Source organism: Sebastes umbrosus, chromosome 7 (genome assembly GCF_015220745.1).
Source record: "Sebastes umbrosus isolate fSebUmb1 chromosome 7, fSebUmb1.pri, whole genome shotgun sequence".
In the NCBI taxonomy this organism is placed as follows: domain Eukaryota; kingdom Metazoa; phylum Chordata; class Actinopteri; order Perciformes; family Sebastidae; genus Sebastes; species Sebastes umbrosus.
The window spans coordinates 32,038,133-32,056,286 of NC_051275.1; the positions used below are offsets into that span (position 1 = coordinate 32,038,133).

General features: G+C 39.9%; 1 protein-coding gene across 3 annotated transcripts in view; it reads left to right on the forward strand.

The window, feature by feature from the left end:
* Positions 1 to 18,154, forward strand: part of LOC119491426 (spectrin beta chain, non-erythrocytic 1-like) — a 95,285-nt gene that overhangs the window by 1,718 nt on the left and 75,413 nt on the right. For 2 of the 3 annotated variants that reach the window (XM_037775462.1, XM_037775463.1), the window contains exons 1-3: positions 13,720 to 13,864; positions 14,342 to 14,493; positions 15,880 to 16,053. In XM_037775462.1, the coding sequence (XP_037631390.1) occupies positions 13,720 to 13,864; positions 14,342 to 14,493; positions 15,880 to 16,053 (471 nt within the window). Of the gene's footprint in view, positions 1 to 13,706; positions 13,865 to 14,341; positions 14,494 to 15,879; positions 16,054 to 18,154 lie in introns of those variants that run through there. The other variant, XM_037775461.1, reaches the window with a different exon arrangement.

Consider the following 18,154-nt stretch of genomic DNA (forward strand, 5'->3'; position numbering starts at 1 on the left):
TATATTTAAAGGTAGTCGCAATGAGCAAAAGCTGTAGTCATTAATTTAATTCAGTAATTCATTAATGATAATAAACAGCTAGTTTGATCCCCTCACTCTGATATTCTTCTGGGGTTTAAAGTACCCTATGGTACATAATAGACTAGTGTTTTTTTTAATCTTATTGTACACTATGGAAGTTAAAGTCCTGTATGCACTATTCAACTTCTGTAATCTACCCACAGGGGGGTTGCAGTGTGTCTGTGGTGCTCAGCCGTTTACCATATAGTGAATTTATTACACTTATGGTATCACTAATATTTATATAATACAAAATTAATATCTATTATGCACATTGACAACCTCAAAAGTGCTATAAATACCCTCGTATTGCTACTGCATCATCTGTCACTACATCTGGTTCTATTTTTAGAATATAGTAATTATAGTAACTTTTATAGTGCTTTATATTATACTATGTAAATATACTGTACAGAAGTGAACACTAGGGATGAGCGATATGGAGGAAATCAAATATCCTAATATTGCTTGACCAAATACCTCAATATCAATATTGCTACGATGTTGTAGGCTTTACTATTGGTGCTTTTTACAAAATATTTAGCCTACACAGTGATGTTATTGATAAATAACCTTCAGTAATGTGGATGTAATGACTCAGTGGGTAAAGGAAAATAATAGAACAGTCCGGTACGTTCAGACAATTACATCACTTTACTGTAATGCAGCATTAAAACTAGGAAAAGACAACACTTATGCCATAATACCATATCCAAAATCTAAGACATTATCTAGTCTCACTTCATGATATCAATATAATATTGATATATTGCCCAGCCTTAGCAAACACACACACGTAGTATATATACGTATACAGCTGTGTGGTATATTGCTAAGGTCAGCATTATAAGAATCCAATGATATAATAAATGATTATTGGTATATCTCACATTACAGTATATTGCCCAGCTCTATTACAGCATAGAGTTCTTTTTGACACCCTCCTTGTTGTCGTCCCTGTCTTGTCCGCATGATAGACAGCCTCTCTGGGACACTGAGGCTCTCTGCTGCTGCTCTGTTGTTTATCGGACCACAAGGTGACTGCTTTGATTAAGACTTGTGGTCTTTTGCCGACTCAGAACTGGGCGTCGGCTGCTGCTCTCGCTCACAGATGTTGTTTCACTTTGCTGAGGTGAAGTGAGTAGAAGTGACTCAGTGCTGTGTGTAAAGTGCGTACTGCGTGACGTCACATTGAAGCATCCAGTGTGTGTGTGTGTGTGTGTGTAGAGAGATGGAGAGAGAGAGCTTCCATCCCTGTAAGAACAATCTAGGTGTCAGATATTTTTAGCAAAGTGAGATCATTCTGGATAAAGTTTATGATATATATTGTTAAATTTAAGGTTAGCTTTGGGTCTCATGGGGAGACTGAATACAGATGTCTGAATTGTGTCAAATTCAATGTGTTATTCAGTTGGCATTTTATTGGCAGCCATGCGGGGCTTTTACTGTGAAACAGCCTTATCACATTCAATGCACTTTTTAAAATCGTTGTTAGTGGCTACATCTAAATGCGTACTTTTTTGTTGACAGATCAGCAAGAAATAGCACAGAAGGAACAAACTTCACCACTGCTCTGATAAAATACAGCAAAGCAGAAAACGGAGTTAGATAAATAGTAAGAACAAGAACATAGAAGCAAAGCAAGACTCTAGTCAACTGTGTACATCATGCTAGGTGGTTTTACACAAGCATATCAACATCACTGCATATAGTGTTGCAGGCTGCTCATAAACTGTTCATAGCTATACCTACGAAAAGTAATGCTCTGTAATTCGTGTATATCCCACGAAATCAGTTCATGTGTAATTAACGTAATCGTGAACCAGGAAATATAAAGAGCGACAAACACAGCGTAGTGAGGAGGTCCGGGTGGATGGGTGGGTCAAATAATACCGGACTTTAGCCCAGGAGACCGCTGTCCGTGTCCCATGTGAAACCAGAAGTCAACGTTGATTTATTTGTCACGTAAGTTATGTGCTTAAGTTACACAACTCCAGGAGTTATTTTAAGCCAAACCACAATATTTTCCTAAACATAACTAAATAGTTTTGTTGCCTAATCCTAACCAAGTCGATCTTTTCCTAAACCTAACTAAGCAGCTTTCTTGCTTAAACCTAACGAAGTTGTTTCCTATGAAGATGGAAGTTTATTTTGAAAAGACTATGCATGTAACGAGCGGAAATTGACACGTGTTGCTGGTCATTCGTAGGAGAACGAAGGAAAAAGGACAAAATAACTTTCTGTAATATATCATAAGAACCATTGTATGAGAATACGTTGAGCGTATTACCCATCCTTAATAAGTAAGTTATTCTGTTCTCTTCACCATAACCCCCAGAAACTTCCTGTTTTGGTAAAAGAATCCCAGATAATTTTTTTTTACATATTTAAGATGTCCCCTACATGACATTGTTTTGCAGCTGAGGCTGCACAGGATTCACTTGTTGTGGCCTATTGTTTGATGTATAATATCGGTCAACAGATTAATTTTTCGGAGATGTAATAAGTACATACAGAATTGGATTTTAGTGATATTGGTTGATGAATTGTAAACAGTTCATACTGATGTGGTAAAAGGACAACAGGGCCTCTGACACAGTGATATGGGGCTTGGCAAGTCATTTACAAGTAAGTACAGTATAATGTGTGCTGAATTTGATGGCTGTCAGTATCGTTGTTATGTTGTAATGGAGAATAATCCGGTTTCATTAACTTTCTTCAGAGCCACCAAAGTGAATTTAGTTGATACCCGATCTGATCATTACATCAATCGATAGAAATTCCAGAAGCCGAGAATGCAACTCACAATTGTCAATAGGCAGATGACATATCAGCTACATAGCAGAGGTCATCATTAATGTCCCCCGGACGATCTGCATGTCATGATATTGATGAGGACTGCTGTGTGTGTGGTAAAAACGTACACTGAGGGTCTGGTCCCCATTAAGCCTTTAGAGAAACCGAGACACAGAGCTGCTGCCACTGACTGATTAACAGTGGCAGCTGTCTCTCTCTTCCCTTCTCTCTCTTTCTTCATCTTTCTAGTGATATACCCTCCCGTCTCTCTCTTGCTCCTTTGATTTCTTTCTTCTTCCCTAATTCTCTCTACGTCACCTCTCCTCTTCCATGTCAGCCTTTCTGTTTCTCTGTAACATCTCTCTTCTATAACATCACCGTCTATTTGTCTCACTCTCTATAGCGATGTTCACACTGCAAGCTTCAGCGATCAGTTCTGATTGAATGCTCAGATCAGATTTGGCTGTTCACATTATTTTTTTAAATGTGGCCAATATCAGACTCCAGTGTGAACTAGTGGTCACGGTCCTGAACTGACCGTATGCGCAAAAGAACACGCAGCTTTGCTTTTGAGGCTCAGGCCACTGAAGTCAGCGTTTACGGTTTCATTTAGAAGTTGATGTGCAGTTGAAGCCAGCAAATTTGTGAGCAGATGATAACGAGGAGAAAGAGAGACACATTTTTTTTGTGGAGCAATTGCTGCTACTTCTGTTCAGAGGTATGTGTGGATGCGGGTTTGGAGCCAGGAGTGGTGGGATTGTGATGTGAATAGTTTCACAGCGTAAAATTGAGACAAATGTCGATCTAGAGTGACGGAAAAGTCGCACGAATTCTGATTTGACTTTTCAGACGAGGTCGCATTGCAAAAACTCGGACCTGTACCATGTGATTTGTGCTATTCACACTGAGTCACATATGCCCCCCTCAAAAAAAATGTGATTTGGGCCGTGAATGTTGCCCATAACCTCCTATCTTACTTCTTTAGTTACCCTCTATCTCTCTTGATTATGTCTGTCTCTCTCTGTCTGTCTCTAAATCTAACCTCTAAATCAACAGAGGTGGACAGTCAGAAAGTATTCATGGGATTTGTTGACAGTAAAAATAATTGAATATCGCTAGCTTTATCATTCAACTCACTTATAGGCTAGTTGTCTGCCACATAGCTGCCATAATTATGTAAAAATCAACCATATTGATACCATCAACAATTTGTGCTTTTTTTTTTTTCTTAATTAATTTTGTACATAGGCTTTTTCAGTCTCAAGTTTGTGTTTGGTCCAGTATTGTAAAATCCACCCTGATAGTTGTTGGGACTTCTGGAGTAGGGAGGCAGGAACTGTTGTGGCCAAGTAAACAAAACTGGAACCAAGTTACATGAAAAGGTTGGTGCAGCTTTAAAAGGTCTGATGAGGGCGTCCTAAAGACTCGATCTGAGTAGTTTGTTGTTTGTTTACTCTTCAGAGATTAGTACAAGATCAGAAAATACAATGACACACATGTATATAATGCTGGATCAAGTCATATTTATTTTCTTCTAGTGTGCATCTAGTTAGAAATGCTTGACATGATGAGACTGAACATGCAAATTCTTTAAATATTAACTAAATAAATATCAACAGGCTCCTTTTTTCAGCCCCATCCTGCTTCATAGACACAGTTATATAAAATAAAACCAACAGTCTTTGGCCACTGAACTTACTAGTGTTGGCGACCGAACAGCCTCACTGCAGCATTTGGGGGTTAAGTGCTTGTTTCAAGGGCGCCTGATGTTTGGCATCTCATGTACTGAAGAGATTAGAGCATTGTCACTCGTTGGTCGTATGGAGGCACCGTGCCAAATGCTAATAGCCAAAACACAAGTTGTGTAGGCCAGACAGATCGGACTGGAGGTTAGGACAGAGGGACGATTGGGAATAGACGGAGAGGACAGTTGAAAAAGTGTGAAGGATAATAAAAGGAGAGCACGGGGAGGCGGGGGGGGGTGACGCTTTCATTACACCATTGGTGTAATGGTGATTTATTGTGGTTACCAACGGCGACAGCATAGCTGGGGAGAGAGGGCAATAATAACACTGAGTGGTTTAGAGGAGAAAGCATAACGACTGACAGTTCTGCACACACACGCACATATATACATACCAGGTCACTGATTGAATAGTAAATCAGTAGAGAATCAATCAGCGATAATTTTGATTATCTATTAATTGTTAAGCAAAAATTCCAGACATTATCTGGTTCCTGCCTCTCAAATGTGAGGATTTGCTGCTTTTCTCTTGTTTTGGACTGTTGGTTGAACAAAAGCAATTTGAAGATGTCACCATGGCCTCTGGGTAGGGTCTGAAATTACCACCTGCTACCCGCCAAATGTGGATAAATTATCGGCAGTGGTAAAATCGTCCAGAACTTTGGCGATGGGAATGGAGAATTGGTGCCTAGTTGTCAGATTCCTTGGCATTGCATGCCTCCGTGACTATCAATTCCTCTTATAGAAGCTTTCCGACTGTTAAGCATGCACAATGACGTAATGCCATACGCACGCTGTATCATGTTTCAGTTTGTTTGGGACCGGAGCCATGATACGCTAATAAACCTGAGGGGCGCACCATATTTTTCCCTGATAATGCTACATTGTGCACAACAAATCCGTGTTGAAATCGGCAGGAGGAGGGTTAGTAACATTGTCTGGTGGGCAGCACAGTCCTGCTTAGCTAAATAACAGAGCTACTAACGTTATCGGAGGTTCCATTGCAGTAAAAATGAGCGATTTGGGGCGAAGATAAATTATAACGTCATCATGATGTGTTCTCATGTAATCTTGTAAAATGTTCTCCCTCGGAAGCTACGGGGTAATTCAAACACTGTAATTTACAATGCATATAAGGTTTTTTGTGTGAAATGACATCAGATTTAAAATGTTATTCCTTCATTTAGCGCATAGATTTCAAAAGTGGCAGATAAAATCAATGAGCGGCAGACAAAAAAAAAATACCAGGCAGTGAAAAAGTTATTTTCAGACCGTGCCTCTGGGAAAATGTGATAGGCTTTGTTTTTCCACTATTTTCTTATATATATATATAGATGAAACAATCAATCAATTAAATGAAAAAAAGAAGAAGATTAATGTCAATAATATAATAATAATTTCAATCTTTAGTTTCATCCCTAATGTACACCTGTAAAATCACGTGTGATCATTTTGCTGTATTAATAAATCCACATGGGAACAACTATGTGACTGAGACAGACAGGTACGAGTCTGCCACTCTGCCTTATGAGACTTCAAAGTAAAGAGAACAACAGCTGAAAGAGCAATGACGGAGCTGAAGTGGATTCACACAAACACACTCAAACCACAAAGATGGCCACTGAATGTAGAACGTGTCTTTATAGATGCTGTCCTATAAACCATGTTGAGGGTTCGGGTTCGGGTCCACCAGGAGAAATACAGCGATGCCTCAGATAATGTAGATTCTGTCCTAACAGTGAGAGATGAGAAGACATCTCTGTCTGGTGCCCATCATTGTTTTTACTTAGATTGTCAATCAAACAGTGTGGGTGGGACATGACAGCTTCTTTCTTCACATTCACTATCCTGCTCATCATCTGTTTTAGGGCTGCAACTAACAATTATTCATGAATCTGCTGATTATTTTCATGATTAAACGAGTATTCGTTAGGGCTGCGTGATTTTTTTTTTTTGCAGTAAAGACCTACCAGAGAGGAGTGTTCAGAAATATATATATATATATATATAAAAAAATAATGTTATTTTAATTATTATCATATTGTGTTTAGGTAAAAAGGTTGGTGTTTGACTGCAACGTGTGTTTGTGTATTTTTCCACTGTGGTTTAACATTGTATGTGGGATGTTCAAGAGATCACACAACACACACACGCAGAGGTGATTCCTCCTCTTTCTTCCAGCTCCATGGAGAGATCAGAGAGGCTGCTGCTGTTTAGACGTTTGATCCTCCAGTGTTGGAGCAGTAGACTCTATATCCTGGACTGACTGGAACATATGAACTCTGTCACCCTGGGGAGTCCAACGGGACAAACCTCAGAACCAGAACTAGATCCATTTTCAGTCTGGGACAGCACAAAATGATCCAGAAGCAACCTTTATACTGATCCTGTGTTAGTGGTATTGTTTTCCCTGCTTCTCTGCTCTAGGTTTAGCGCTAACATTATCTTTAGTTCCTTTAAATGACACAAAGCAAAATGAATAGATCTCAGCAGATTTAACGAACCCCGGGTTGAAACATAGATATTGCACTGCACTGCCGTCATTTTAAATCAACAATATTCATGGTTCAAATTTACTGAAGATAACATTATTAAGTGTATTTATGAGCAGTGGAAATGGACTGTGGAAATGAAAACATTCAGCAGCAGATTTACTCCGATCACTTGCATTTGAGTGCAGCTTTGTGGTTTTAGGTGTTGATGACTGATCAACCTCCCATACTGGCTGCTGTAAGAGCAGCAGCATTACTCAGCACTTTGTTTTTGACACTGTAGTCACGACAGATCATACTGTATGTTTCCAGACTTTTCTGCAACCTTTATTGGAGTCATTTTTTCATACAGCGTATGTATGTTAAAACAGTCTGATGATGAATGAGAAAATGCAACTTAAAGGAGCACTCCGCCGATTTTACACAAGAAGTTCAGTTTACTTGTCACAAGAAATACTGTTTAGCCTGTGAACAGTTGTTTATTGTCTTCTGGAGGCAGCTCTTTAAAATCTGAGAAAATAACCATTGGGATGTCATCAGGTTTATTTTGGTTTGGGCCTTAAGGCCGGCCCACACTAAGAGATTTTTCAAATCTTAACAGATGTTGAAAATGTGAGAGACCCCACACATAACGTCATGTTATGTTGAATTTAACAGTTTTGTTCCTATAGTGTGTGGAGAGCAACGATTTGGCCAAAACAGCACAACCATACTCTAACAGATTCATTCATCAACAACAAGAGTCCCCACTAAAACAAATGGAACTCTCGCAAATGATCTCGCAATCAAACGTGACTTTAGTGTAAACAAAGCAATGTTAGATTTCGCACTACTTTTTACTGAAAATTCTCGAAAGATGGATGGATGAAGTCATGGAGTCATGTTGAATAAACATTTGTGTTGCTGCCAAAAATTAACATGTTGGTCCTCCATTTCTGAGCTCCATCTCACTACTAAACTGGAAAAAGAAAGTTTGGAAACTTGTGTTTGGTCGATTATTTTACCATTGGCAGAGCATTTTGGCAAATTTTTCTTGGGCGCTACCAACATAATCAGCTGTGCTGCTCATCCTACAAATGCATAATCCTTACAAATTGGACATCATTGTGAAGGTAAATAAACAGGCTTTCCAACGATGTAAAATACAATGACCATTAGCATTGTAACAACAGAGAAATAATCCACCAAACACAAGTTTCCGAACTTCTTTTTTCCAGTATACTTTATGCTTTGTGTTTTGCATTAGCTCGTGTGTTAGCTGCGGCCGCCATGACGGCGGTGGTTGTCTTTCCGCTTCGGTCAGCTTGGTTCTCAATTGGCTATCGTTTTTTTGTTTTTTCCACCTGACTGGATCATCGTCTGTCCTTTGGGTTCCCCACACACAACAGGATATCCGACCGTAAATAATGAGCATGTTTAATATTTACGATTTGAAATCGGTGCGGTCAGGATGGATTTACTAAACGATCAGGGATGTAAAAAACGCTCTTAACACACTTCACCCCACAGGAACATCTGGAAAGATAATCTTTAGAACCATCAAAAATCGGGGCTTTGCTGACCGTTGTCGGGTCGGGAGGAATTGGGCCTAAAATCCACCTGATTCGTAGCGTGTAGCCGGCATTAGACTTGAATCTTTTAACAAGAAGCTTGTGTTATAAACTGGAGGTTTAGGGTGTGAAAGAAGTGGATGCAATTAAAGATGTTATTTATTTATGGAAATGGTATGATCCAACATTTAGGTCAGGACATCTCAGACTGCTCCTTCAATTTTGACCATTTGTTTTTTCAAATCTGTCTCTTATGAGTCCCTCGATATACAAAAATTGCTGGAATACTCCTTCAAGGTACTTTTGCATCGGCCTCAACATTTGGTGATGGATGTTGCTGCTTATGTGAGACTCCCAACTCAAATTAATTTTCTGTTGATAGTCTGATGTTGAAACATGCAGGTTTTACATTCGTAAAATCATTCTTAGCTCAACGTGTGGTCACTGTGGTTTTCTTTGTTTTTATCTCCACCATTGGAGATGTGTTCAGCCTCTGGAGGCAAACCATGAAGCATCCCACTGCTGCTGTTACTTATAGAGCAGAAAATGGATAGCCAGGAGCGCGTGTGTGTGATTGTCAGACATAGTGTCGACTCTATTGCCTGAGGCTGGCTGATTCCTCAACAGCTGAGTCTGATTATTAGAATAAAGGTGACACACACACACACACACACACACACACACATCACAAATACACATTAGAGCAGTCGTGCGAGCTGTGAGTCTGATTGATTGAGAGACACCAGGTGGTTGAGGTTAGGCGAGGATCACGGCAAGGAGAACAGAGGACACACACACACACACAAACACATAGTATGTTGACTGACATGAGAGTGAGGCAGTTTGACTGATGTAGACTGGCTATTGTTTCTGGGTTTTGATACATATTCCTGTTTGTTGATGTTATATCTTATCACGTCTTATCATCATAATGTCTCTTATAATATCTTACAATGATATTACACACGTCTTATATTGTCTATTCTTATACTGTTGGCCTCTACTACGAGTCTCTCTGTCTACCTCATAGCAATACAGATGGATTTATTGAATTGATTTAAGGAAAAACATGGTTAAAAATATTGGGCAGCAACATGCAATGCACCACCAATGACCGGTGGTGCATTGGTTATCACTGTCAGCAAGAAAATCCCCGGTCTGATTCCCGGTCTGATCCAGGGAGGGCCTTTCTGTGTGGAGTTTGCATGTTCTCTCCGTGTTTGCATGGGTTTCCTTTCCTCCGGGTTCTCTGATTTCCTTCCGCCACCAAAACATGTATCCCCCCTGGGTGCTGCGAATGGGAAGGGGGGGTCACGTCAGGAAGGGCATCCAGCGTAAAATCTATACCAAATCAAATATGCGGATCATAAAATCAGATCTCAGATTTTGCAGATCTCCCTGTTTTGACTGCATAAAAACATAAACTTGTTTTTTTTTAACTCAGATGTTATGCATATGGTGGTGTATTCTTTATTCAATGACAGTTTTCCAAAAATTAGATTTAAAAAATTGCAATATATCACCTTTCTTATATCTTATATCGCCAGATTCTCAACAATACACAGCCTTAGTCGATTATTTAATTGTTTAAAGTAGCAATGCTAAATATAAATATACTCAATAACAAGTAAAAGTCCAGCACTTCAAATTTTGTTTTGTTATATTTTGGATGTATCGGCAGCAAAATGTACAATTTTTTTTTTACTAGTTTCTGACATTTTAAAGACAAAGCGATTAATCGAGAAAATAATCCTTAGTTGCATTTGTTTGTGTCCTTTACTGAATGGCACAGTGAGAATAGCACCTTTTACATAGCTGCAAACAAGCTCTAGTTTTCATTAGATTAATTCAGTTGACCTATAAATCAACTCCTTTCCTTTAGGTTTCACTTCTTTTGCAGGGTTCTTGTTTGGTCCTCTGTCTGCTTCATCACCAGATACACTGCACTGTAATGTTTTGCTGTTATTCTCTCCGGGGGGAACAGCTAAGTGCATGTGCACACCCCTCCTCTCTCTCTGTCTTGCAGGGCATGCTGACATTTACTCGATATGGCTACGTTGTTTTCCAGTGGTTTAGGTATAGTGACAACTGTGAGTCTGGACTTTTGTTGCAGTGGAGAGAGAGGGAGAGGCAAGATGAGGGGAAGACAAAGAGATTTACAGCAAAAAGGTTGAGGCAGAAAACGACAGAGAAACACTTAAAACCCTGCAGCAGCCTCAACCACACTTTCACTTTTATTCTTTCACTTTCACCTAATTAATCAATTAGTGACATAATCATAAAAACGCTTTGATCCAGTTTTAATCAACGCAAACCTGCAATATAAGCACGCAACACGCATACAAACATGTATTCCCCCAAGCAGCATTGGAGAAGAGCACCAAATGACATACTGCGTCTTGTGTCTTGTGGGCACATCTGCTCTTTAGCAGGAGAAACCATTACATGTATTTTCCATCCATCTATCATGCGTGTAATACAAAGAAAAATGGGGGAGGAACCGGTAAAAACTAATGTGACAGTGCAGCATTCACCAGGACGCACATAATAGATATTTTCTCAACGTGCAAACATTGTATGTGTCTATTTTTAGTATTCAACATAAAGTCATTGTAGGCCTGAAAGGTTGATATTAAAATCCGCCATAGAGAACAGTGTCTGTAAGCTTGAATTCATGTGTGTTACAGTGGATTCCTATACTGATGAGCCCTCGCAAAATGTCCTCAGTAACTTCTCGCTCCTGCTGCATAATCCACCTTTCCACTGTCCACTTTTCTCCATCGTTTATGTTCCAAACTCTCATGTATTTATCCCAAAACATGCCTGTATGTGGCGGAATACACTGCTTTGTACAGTTTTTAGTATTCAATGCTAAAAAGCATACTTTAGTTTGCAAACTATAGTGTCTGCTGTTTACATAACAAACACTGACTTGACAAAACGGAGATTTTAAATATGTGGAAGTTCAGTGGAATATAAGGAAGGAAGTGTAAAATGCTTATACAGACACATTGCATCGCTCCTCTTAGCTACAGTCTGAGAAAAATATGCAAAATATCTGCCTAAGAGTGAGAAAGTGTCTTCTGAAAACTGCCAGACTTTTCCAGCACGAGAAGACAAAGAGTTTACATTTTCACAGAGTCTGCTGATTTTTATGTCTGCTCTGAATTTCCAGATACCTGAAACAGAGGAGTGCGGTGCTTGAAGCATATTGTTTACACCGGGGAGGGGCCGTATTCACAAAGGATCTTATCCGAACCACTAGGGGTTCCTAACTAAGAGCTATTCACAAAGCTGCTGAGAGCAACTTTTAGTAAGGAACAGATTAAATTACATTATAGAATTAATAGATAGATAAATCAATATGTATCTGGCATCAAATACCATCCTAAACAGGACTGAGATGCCCCTTACTTTAAGGAGTTTCTCCTAACTCCGTCAGTCACTGTAGGAGCTACCTTTAGCCGTAGGATGTTTTGTGAATATCCAGTGCTTTTGTGAAGATTGGATGGAAATCTGTTATTGCTGTAAAACAATTTTATCAGCTCTTCAGAAGAATGCGACTGAAACCCTTTTTTCGTTCTCATTTTGCTGTTTTGAACATTTCCATTTCTTACCTCTCTCACCCTGAACTCTGTGATTTCTTGGTAAACTTTAGAAGTTATTTTTATCCTCCGGTTTTCAGCTGTCAGAGAGATGAACCAAATAATTCTTACTGTCTGTCTCCCACCATCACAGAGATTTTATTTTAAGCTTCTCTTTTGTAAAAATGCTCTGATGCCGAGGACAGGTGCTGCATCATTCATGAATGGGAAGGAGCTGTTATTTATGGACTCCAGAGTATGTTTTTTTGCTGGGAGACATGTTATTTGTGCATTTCGAACACACTAATTAAATTGTGAATGTTGCAGCGACTGTTTCATGTTTTTCCCCGTGTGAATCTGGATTTGTTTCTGTGAGTCTGTGTGGCTAAATCAGGGTTAAAAGGTGTCAGATGAGGTGTGTGTGAGTCAGTCAGAGTTTAATTATGAAGTGTGAACTGCCCGTCCCCACCACCTTTCTCACTGTCCTTTGCATGTATGAGTGTGTGTGTGTGTGTGTGTGTGTGTGTGTGTGTGTGAATGTCTTAACATACATGTGCATGTGTGTATTAAGTCTAAACATGTGCTTGTTGGTCAGTGTGAAGTGAAACAGCTTTTTAACAATTTTAAACAAAACTGTCTATTGAGAATAATGACCTCTGCTTTGACTGATAATAGATAACAGCAGGACTGCAATGAACCATTATTTTCATAATCAATTAATCTGCAGATTATTTTTTGGATTAATTGATTAATCATTTCATCTATAAAATGGTAAATGTTTTAATTTTTGCTGATATAAAAAGACATTACAAATTATCATAATAGTATTTTTTTTGTTGACCAACTAATTTGTTTCAGCTTTAAAGGTGTACATTAGGCTGTAATCTAATAAAAGCATGATTAGAGTTCATTCAGGTCATTCAGTAAAGGCCTTTACACACAGGGGTCATTTGTTTCGTGCAATTAATTCACATGTTAATATATTTTTTCGAACTGTTGTTTCGAACACTTTCACACAGAACGTGAATATTACGCACCGAAAAAGCAACGTAATTTTATTTCGGAACGAGGTTGATTTTTCTGAGCTTTCGCACTGCGAATAAAGACATCAACTAATCACGTTGTGCTTAACGGGTTCAGTTGCACCTGTATTTATGAAACCACAACAAGGAGGCTCCCTAGTCCAAACCAGGACGGAAAGCTTTATTACTCCTTTCAACCTAGGCAAAGGCAGTGCAGAGCAGATCCACTCTTTTTGTTCTTACCTTGCACAATAAAAGCCCTAGATATATAACATTCGCAGGAGAGTATTTTGCATTTTCGTGTTGTTTATTCATGTAAAAGCCTTATATCTACAACAATTAAACTACATTTCGTACCAGACAAACTGTATGAGATCCTGTATTTTGCAGTAAGACAACACGCCAAGCTGAAGTTTTGCTCATCTACAGCTGTGTTTCTGTGTCTGTGTGTGTTGCAGGGCGTCGGGCGCGATGGCTAATGCCTCCCCAGACCTGGACAACGCGGAAGCCCAGCGCCAGCTCAACAACAACAACCGACCAAGCAGCTCGGGATTCTGGGAGACGGAGTGCACCAGTTCCAAGCTGTTCGAGTGCTCCCGCATCAAGGCCCTGGCAGGTCAGAGGTCACGCACATCCATACAGACACACACACACTGCAAACACACCTGCATCAGTAGGTGTATAAATACACCTACATCAAAAGCATGGTGTTTATTCTTGTCTGTTGTGAATTTTGGTGTTAAAATGTTTCTTCTATTGATCTGTTTTATCATGACTTTATCTAAGGCTTTTTAAATAAGCGAGTACTGATATATTTTTAAGTTGGTGGCTTTTCGTTGTTGTTTTTTTTACCCCACATATCCACTAACACTAGTTAGGTAAGCAGTGCTAAATGAGTAACACAATTCCTCCTCCCAAAAAACACACATCTCATATTTTAAAATCTAAGATAAGCACAATTTAATTTAATGCTAGATGCTATGTGTTAACTAAAGCTATTTATGATAATATTTGACTCATCCTAACTATCTCATTCACCAAAAATAAATAGTTCTTCCCCTTGATGTAACGCTGACTCTTTTATTTCCCTCAGACGAACGGGATGCGGTGCAGAAAAAGACTTTTACGAAGTGGGTCAACTCCCATCTGGCCAGAGTGTCCTGTCGCATCGCTGACCTCTACAATGACCTGAGGGATGGATACATGCTCACCAGACTGCTGGAGGTCCTCAGTGGAGAGCTGCTGGTGGGAACACACACTCACACACACACACACACACACACACACACACACACACACACACGCACACATAATGGCAAAGTATTTTGGGCTTTGCATCAATTTTGTAGTTTCTCTTAATCAGTGTTGGGCAGTTACTGTAATATTATTACTTTCCCGAGTATTGAGTAGTGTAAGGGATTACAATTTCCAAAACAATTATATATATTACTGTAATTATATTATGTTATTAATCCAAGTAACACTGCGTTACTGCGTTACCAGAACACAATTTGTTTTTTGTGCCAGGTAGACTTATGTTACGGTGACATGACCGCGTGGCAGGTCAGTGTGCATCTTCACATCGAGTTGACCTTTGGTGATCTTTTCGGCGAATACCACCTCGGGCGTTTGTGTGACCGTACCCTGAGGGAGAGGAAGAGACCGTCCCGGTTCTATGAGGATGCATGAGCATGCTTTGCACCCTCAGTTTAATATTTTGCACCCTCAGTTGAAATTTGAATAATACATGCCAAGCACAAGGTGGTAGGGCTTTTCTCAATGTGCACCTTCTGTTTACGTTCATGAATGTGCAGCAGCGCAACATGCAAAACCGCTGGGTGAAGGTGAATATAGATCAGCGGGTGTGGTGACTATAAAATACTCTCTGAGCCAGTCACATGACATTATATCACTGGTCTCATAAACAAAGCTATGGAGAGCCCAGGTAACTGGACATATCCTTTTTAAAAAAGCAGAATATTAAGCTCTAACTGACCAGACTGATGTGTGCAGAGATCTGCATGGTTATACTGCAGCAGCAGCAGTGGTGTTGGTTTCAGGCGGTTTTGTGAAGGTAAACAGGGTGAACGGACGTGCGTAACGGCTCTGTGTTCTAGTGCGGCACTTCTCAGAGGCTGCAAATTTATCAACATATGTCCTGCTGCCTTCAGATGCTGCAGTCTGAAGGAGAAGGAGAAGCTTTTCATACAGTATAAAGCAGCAGATACTGCAAGAATCACCCACATTCATTTATTGATCAATGCAGACTGATTTACTGACTTTCCTGCAATAATATAACAAGTAATGTATCTAATTACTTTTGATACCAAGTAATAAGTAAAGTATAATTATTACTTTTTAAAGGAGTAATAAGTAAAAAGTAACTTCCTGAGTAACTTCCCAACACTGCTTTTAACTGATCCGTCATAGGATGTGAAGTGTTAAAGGAGCTCTATGCGGCCTTTCTGAACATCAATACATTACTTCAAAATTAGCCGTGTTACCTAGCAACCTCATTATAACATTAGCCACTGCTTCACCAGAAAAGTTTGTATGTACATATTATTTTGTATATATACTTGTCCATTGAAAAAGTTATCTCTGTTTATAATCCCTCTTATTTCCCCCCAGCCGAGACCTACACGGGGTCGTATGCGGATCCACTGCCTGGAGAACGTCGACAAAGCCCTCCAGTTCCTTAAAGAACAGAGGGTTCACCTGGAAAATGTTGGTTCCCACGACATTGTGGATGGAAACCACCGTCTCACCCTGGGCCTTATGTGGACCATCATCCTACGCTTCCAGGTAAACACAAACACATATAAAACACCTATTGTATGACATTTTATCACAGCTCAGTAATGTAGTGGCTAGGTTTGGGAGATGTTAAAAAGCTTGTCCTAACATCTTATTTTGGGCAATGAGCAAAAAATGATTTTGTTTTTTCTCTGATTTCTGTTATATATGACTTTTGTTGTCAGTTTTTCATTTCGACAGTGAGGAAACTCTGATTTTAGTCATCGTTATAATAAGATTTCAGTCCTGGTTGATTTGGCGACACCCTTGGTTACTGTGGTAACAGCATTTTTTCAGCTTAATATGACAACAAACAACTTATTGAGAAGTCACTTTGTCAGAAATTCAACAGAATAGCAGCTGGTGTATCTGTTTACAGTGCAACCAAACAAACTCACGCTGTCGTAGTTAGTCAAAAATCATTTATTCACTCAACAGCAGGACGCACTAAAGTTGGTTACCTTGCTGAGGAGTGCAGTCCGATGTCTGCAGCTCTTCATCTAACAGCTTACCGTGGCTGGTCATTGTTGTTGCGTTACTCCCCTGCATTATTTGTAACTGATCCTTGGTCAGAAAAATGCTGAATCTGACAGTGTCTTGTCTAGACGCATTTCTGATGAACAATCGCAGCCAGCTTTGTGACGAATACGTTGAGTTTCTTGTTCCTACTTCACGATCAAAGCCAGTCGAATGTGAAGCAGCAGCAGGAGGAAATGTTCAGTTTGCATTTGTAGTAACTTAATACAGCTCTGATTCGGCACTAGGAGATTGAAAACTGGATTACATGCTACATTGTTTGCCAATCGCAGCGTAGCATCAGCCAGCTTCGACCAGGGTCAACAACTATCCGGCTCTGCTCCGTAGACTTTAATGCAATCCTTTCAGATCTTCTTCATTTTCAGGCTGGTTTTGTGGATTTCAAGCTAGTTGTGGTTAAACGTTGTGTAATAGTGATACTCGTTACTCGGAGAGGTTGGTTTTAATCATTGTTACAGTGAACGAAGACTTACCCGGAACAGTGTTGTTCCTTAATTTCATTGTCTTCTGTCTCGATCACCAGGTGATGGTTCATCTTTACACTGTGATCTGTAGCTTCTATATTTATCTTTTTCACCTGTTTTTGCTGCTGAATCAATTTTACATCCTGATACATCCGATATCCATCCTGATGTAACCTCCTAACGCAGATTGAAGACCCTTCTGTCTGCTTTTCTCTGAAATCGCTTTTTTGTTTTTCCGAAAATTCGATGATATTTATGCAGGGAGTGCAGTTAGTGACGGTGTGGGCTCTATGTTAACTCTGACAGCCTGATGGAGTAGCAGCGAGGGGGCACGGCAGAGCGAAGGGTCAATTATAGAATGTAAATACATTAAATGGCTATCGCTGGAAAGATCTGCAGGGTTTGACTTCATGTAACTCTTAAGGATTGTAACTTTAAGCCTGTTAGTGGTCTGATATCAGCAGTATCACATGGATGTTTCTAGCTAATGAAAGTACGCTGGACAAAAAGAACAAATTATGACTCTCTAATATTTGATTCTTCCCGTTGTATACTAAGGCTTTAAAGTGAGCTTCTCCATTAGTGCACTGAGATGCTGGCACGTGTTCCCATGCTACTTACTGATGCACAGGGATGCTGTAATCAGCAGTGGCTTCGTTTAGGATGAGCTGCCAGCGGTTCTGTTTGGGGGGGGGGCTGTCACAACTGCCGCATCATCAGTGTGCGACAGCGACAGCAGTGTTTGGTGGATAAAGCCTGAATGTCACTCAGGGCTCAGAGGCCTAGAGGTAGCAGTCGCCTTCCAGTCTGCTCTTCAACAAGGACACACACTCACACTGCACTCGCTCTCTTACATACACACTCCATCAGTGTATCAGATCTATCTAGTCACACACACACACCTATATCACATCTTGACATGCACATACTATCACACACCCACATGCACAGGTTTCCAGGCTTTAGCAGCAGTGATACAGGATCAGTTCCTGCCATGTAAGTACAGCAGAAGCCCACGGCTCCTCTTTATTACGCTCCAGTGCTACAGCCTGGCTTTGGCACAAAATGCTTGTTTAGCATTATTCAGACCCTTCTGTAACATTCATGGT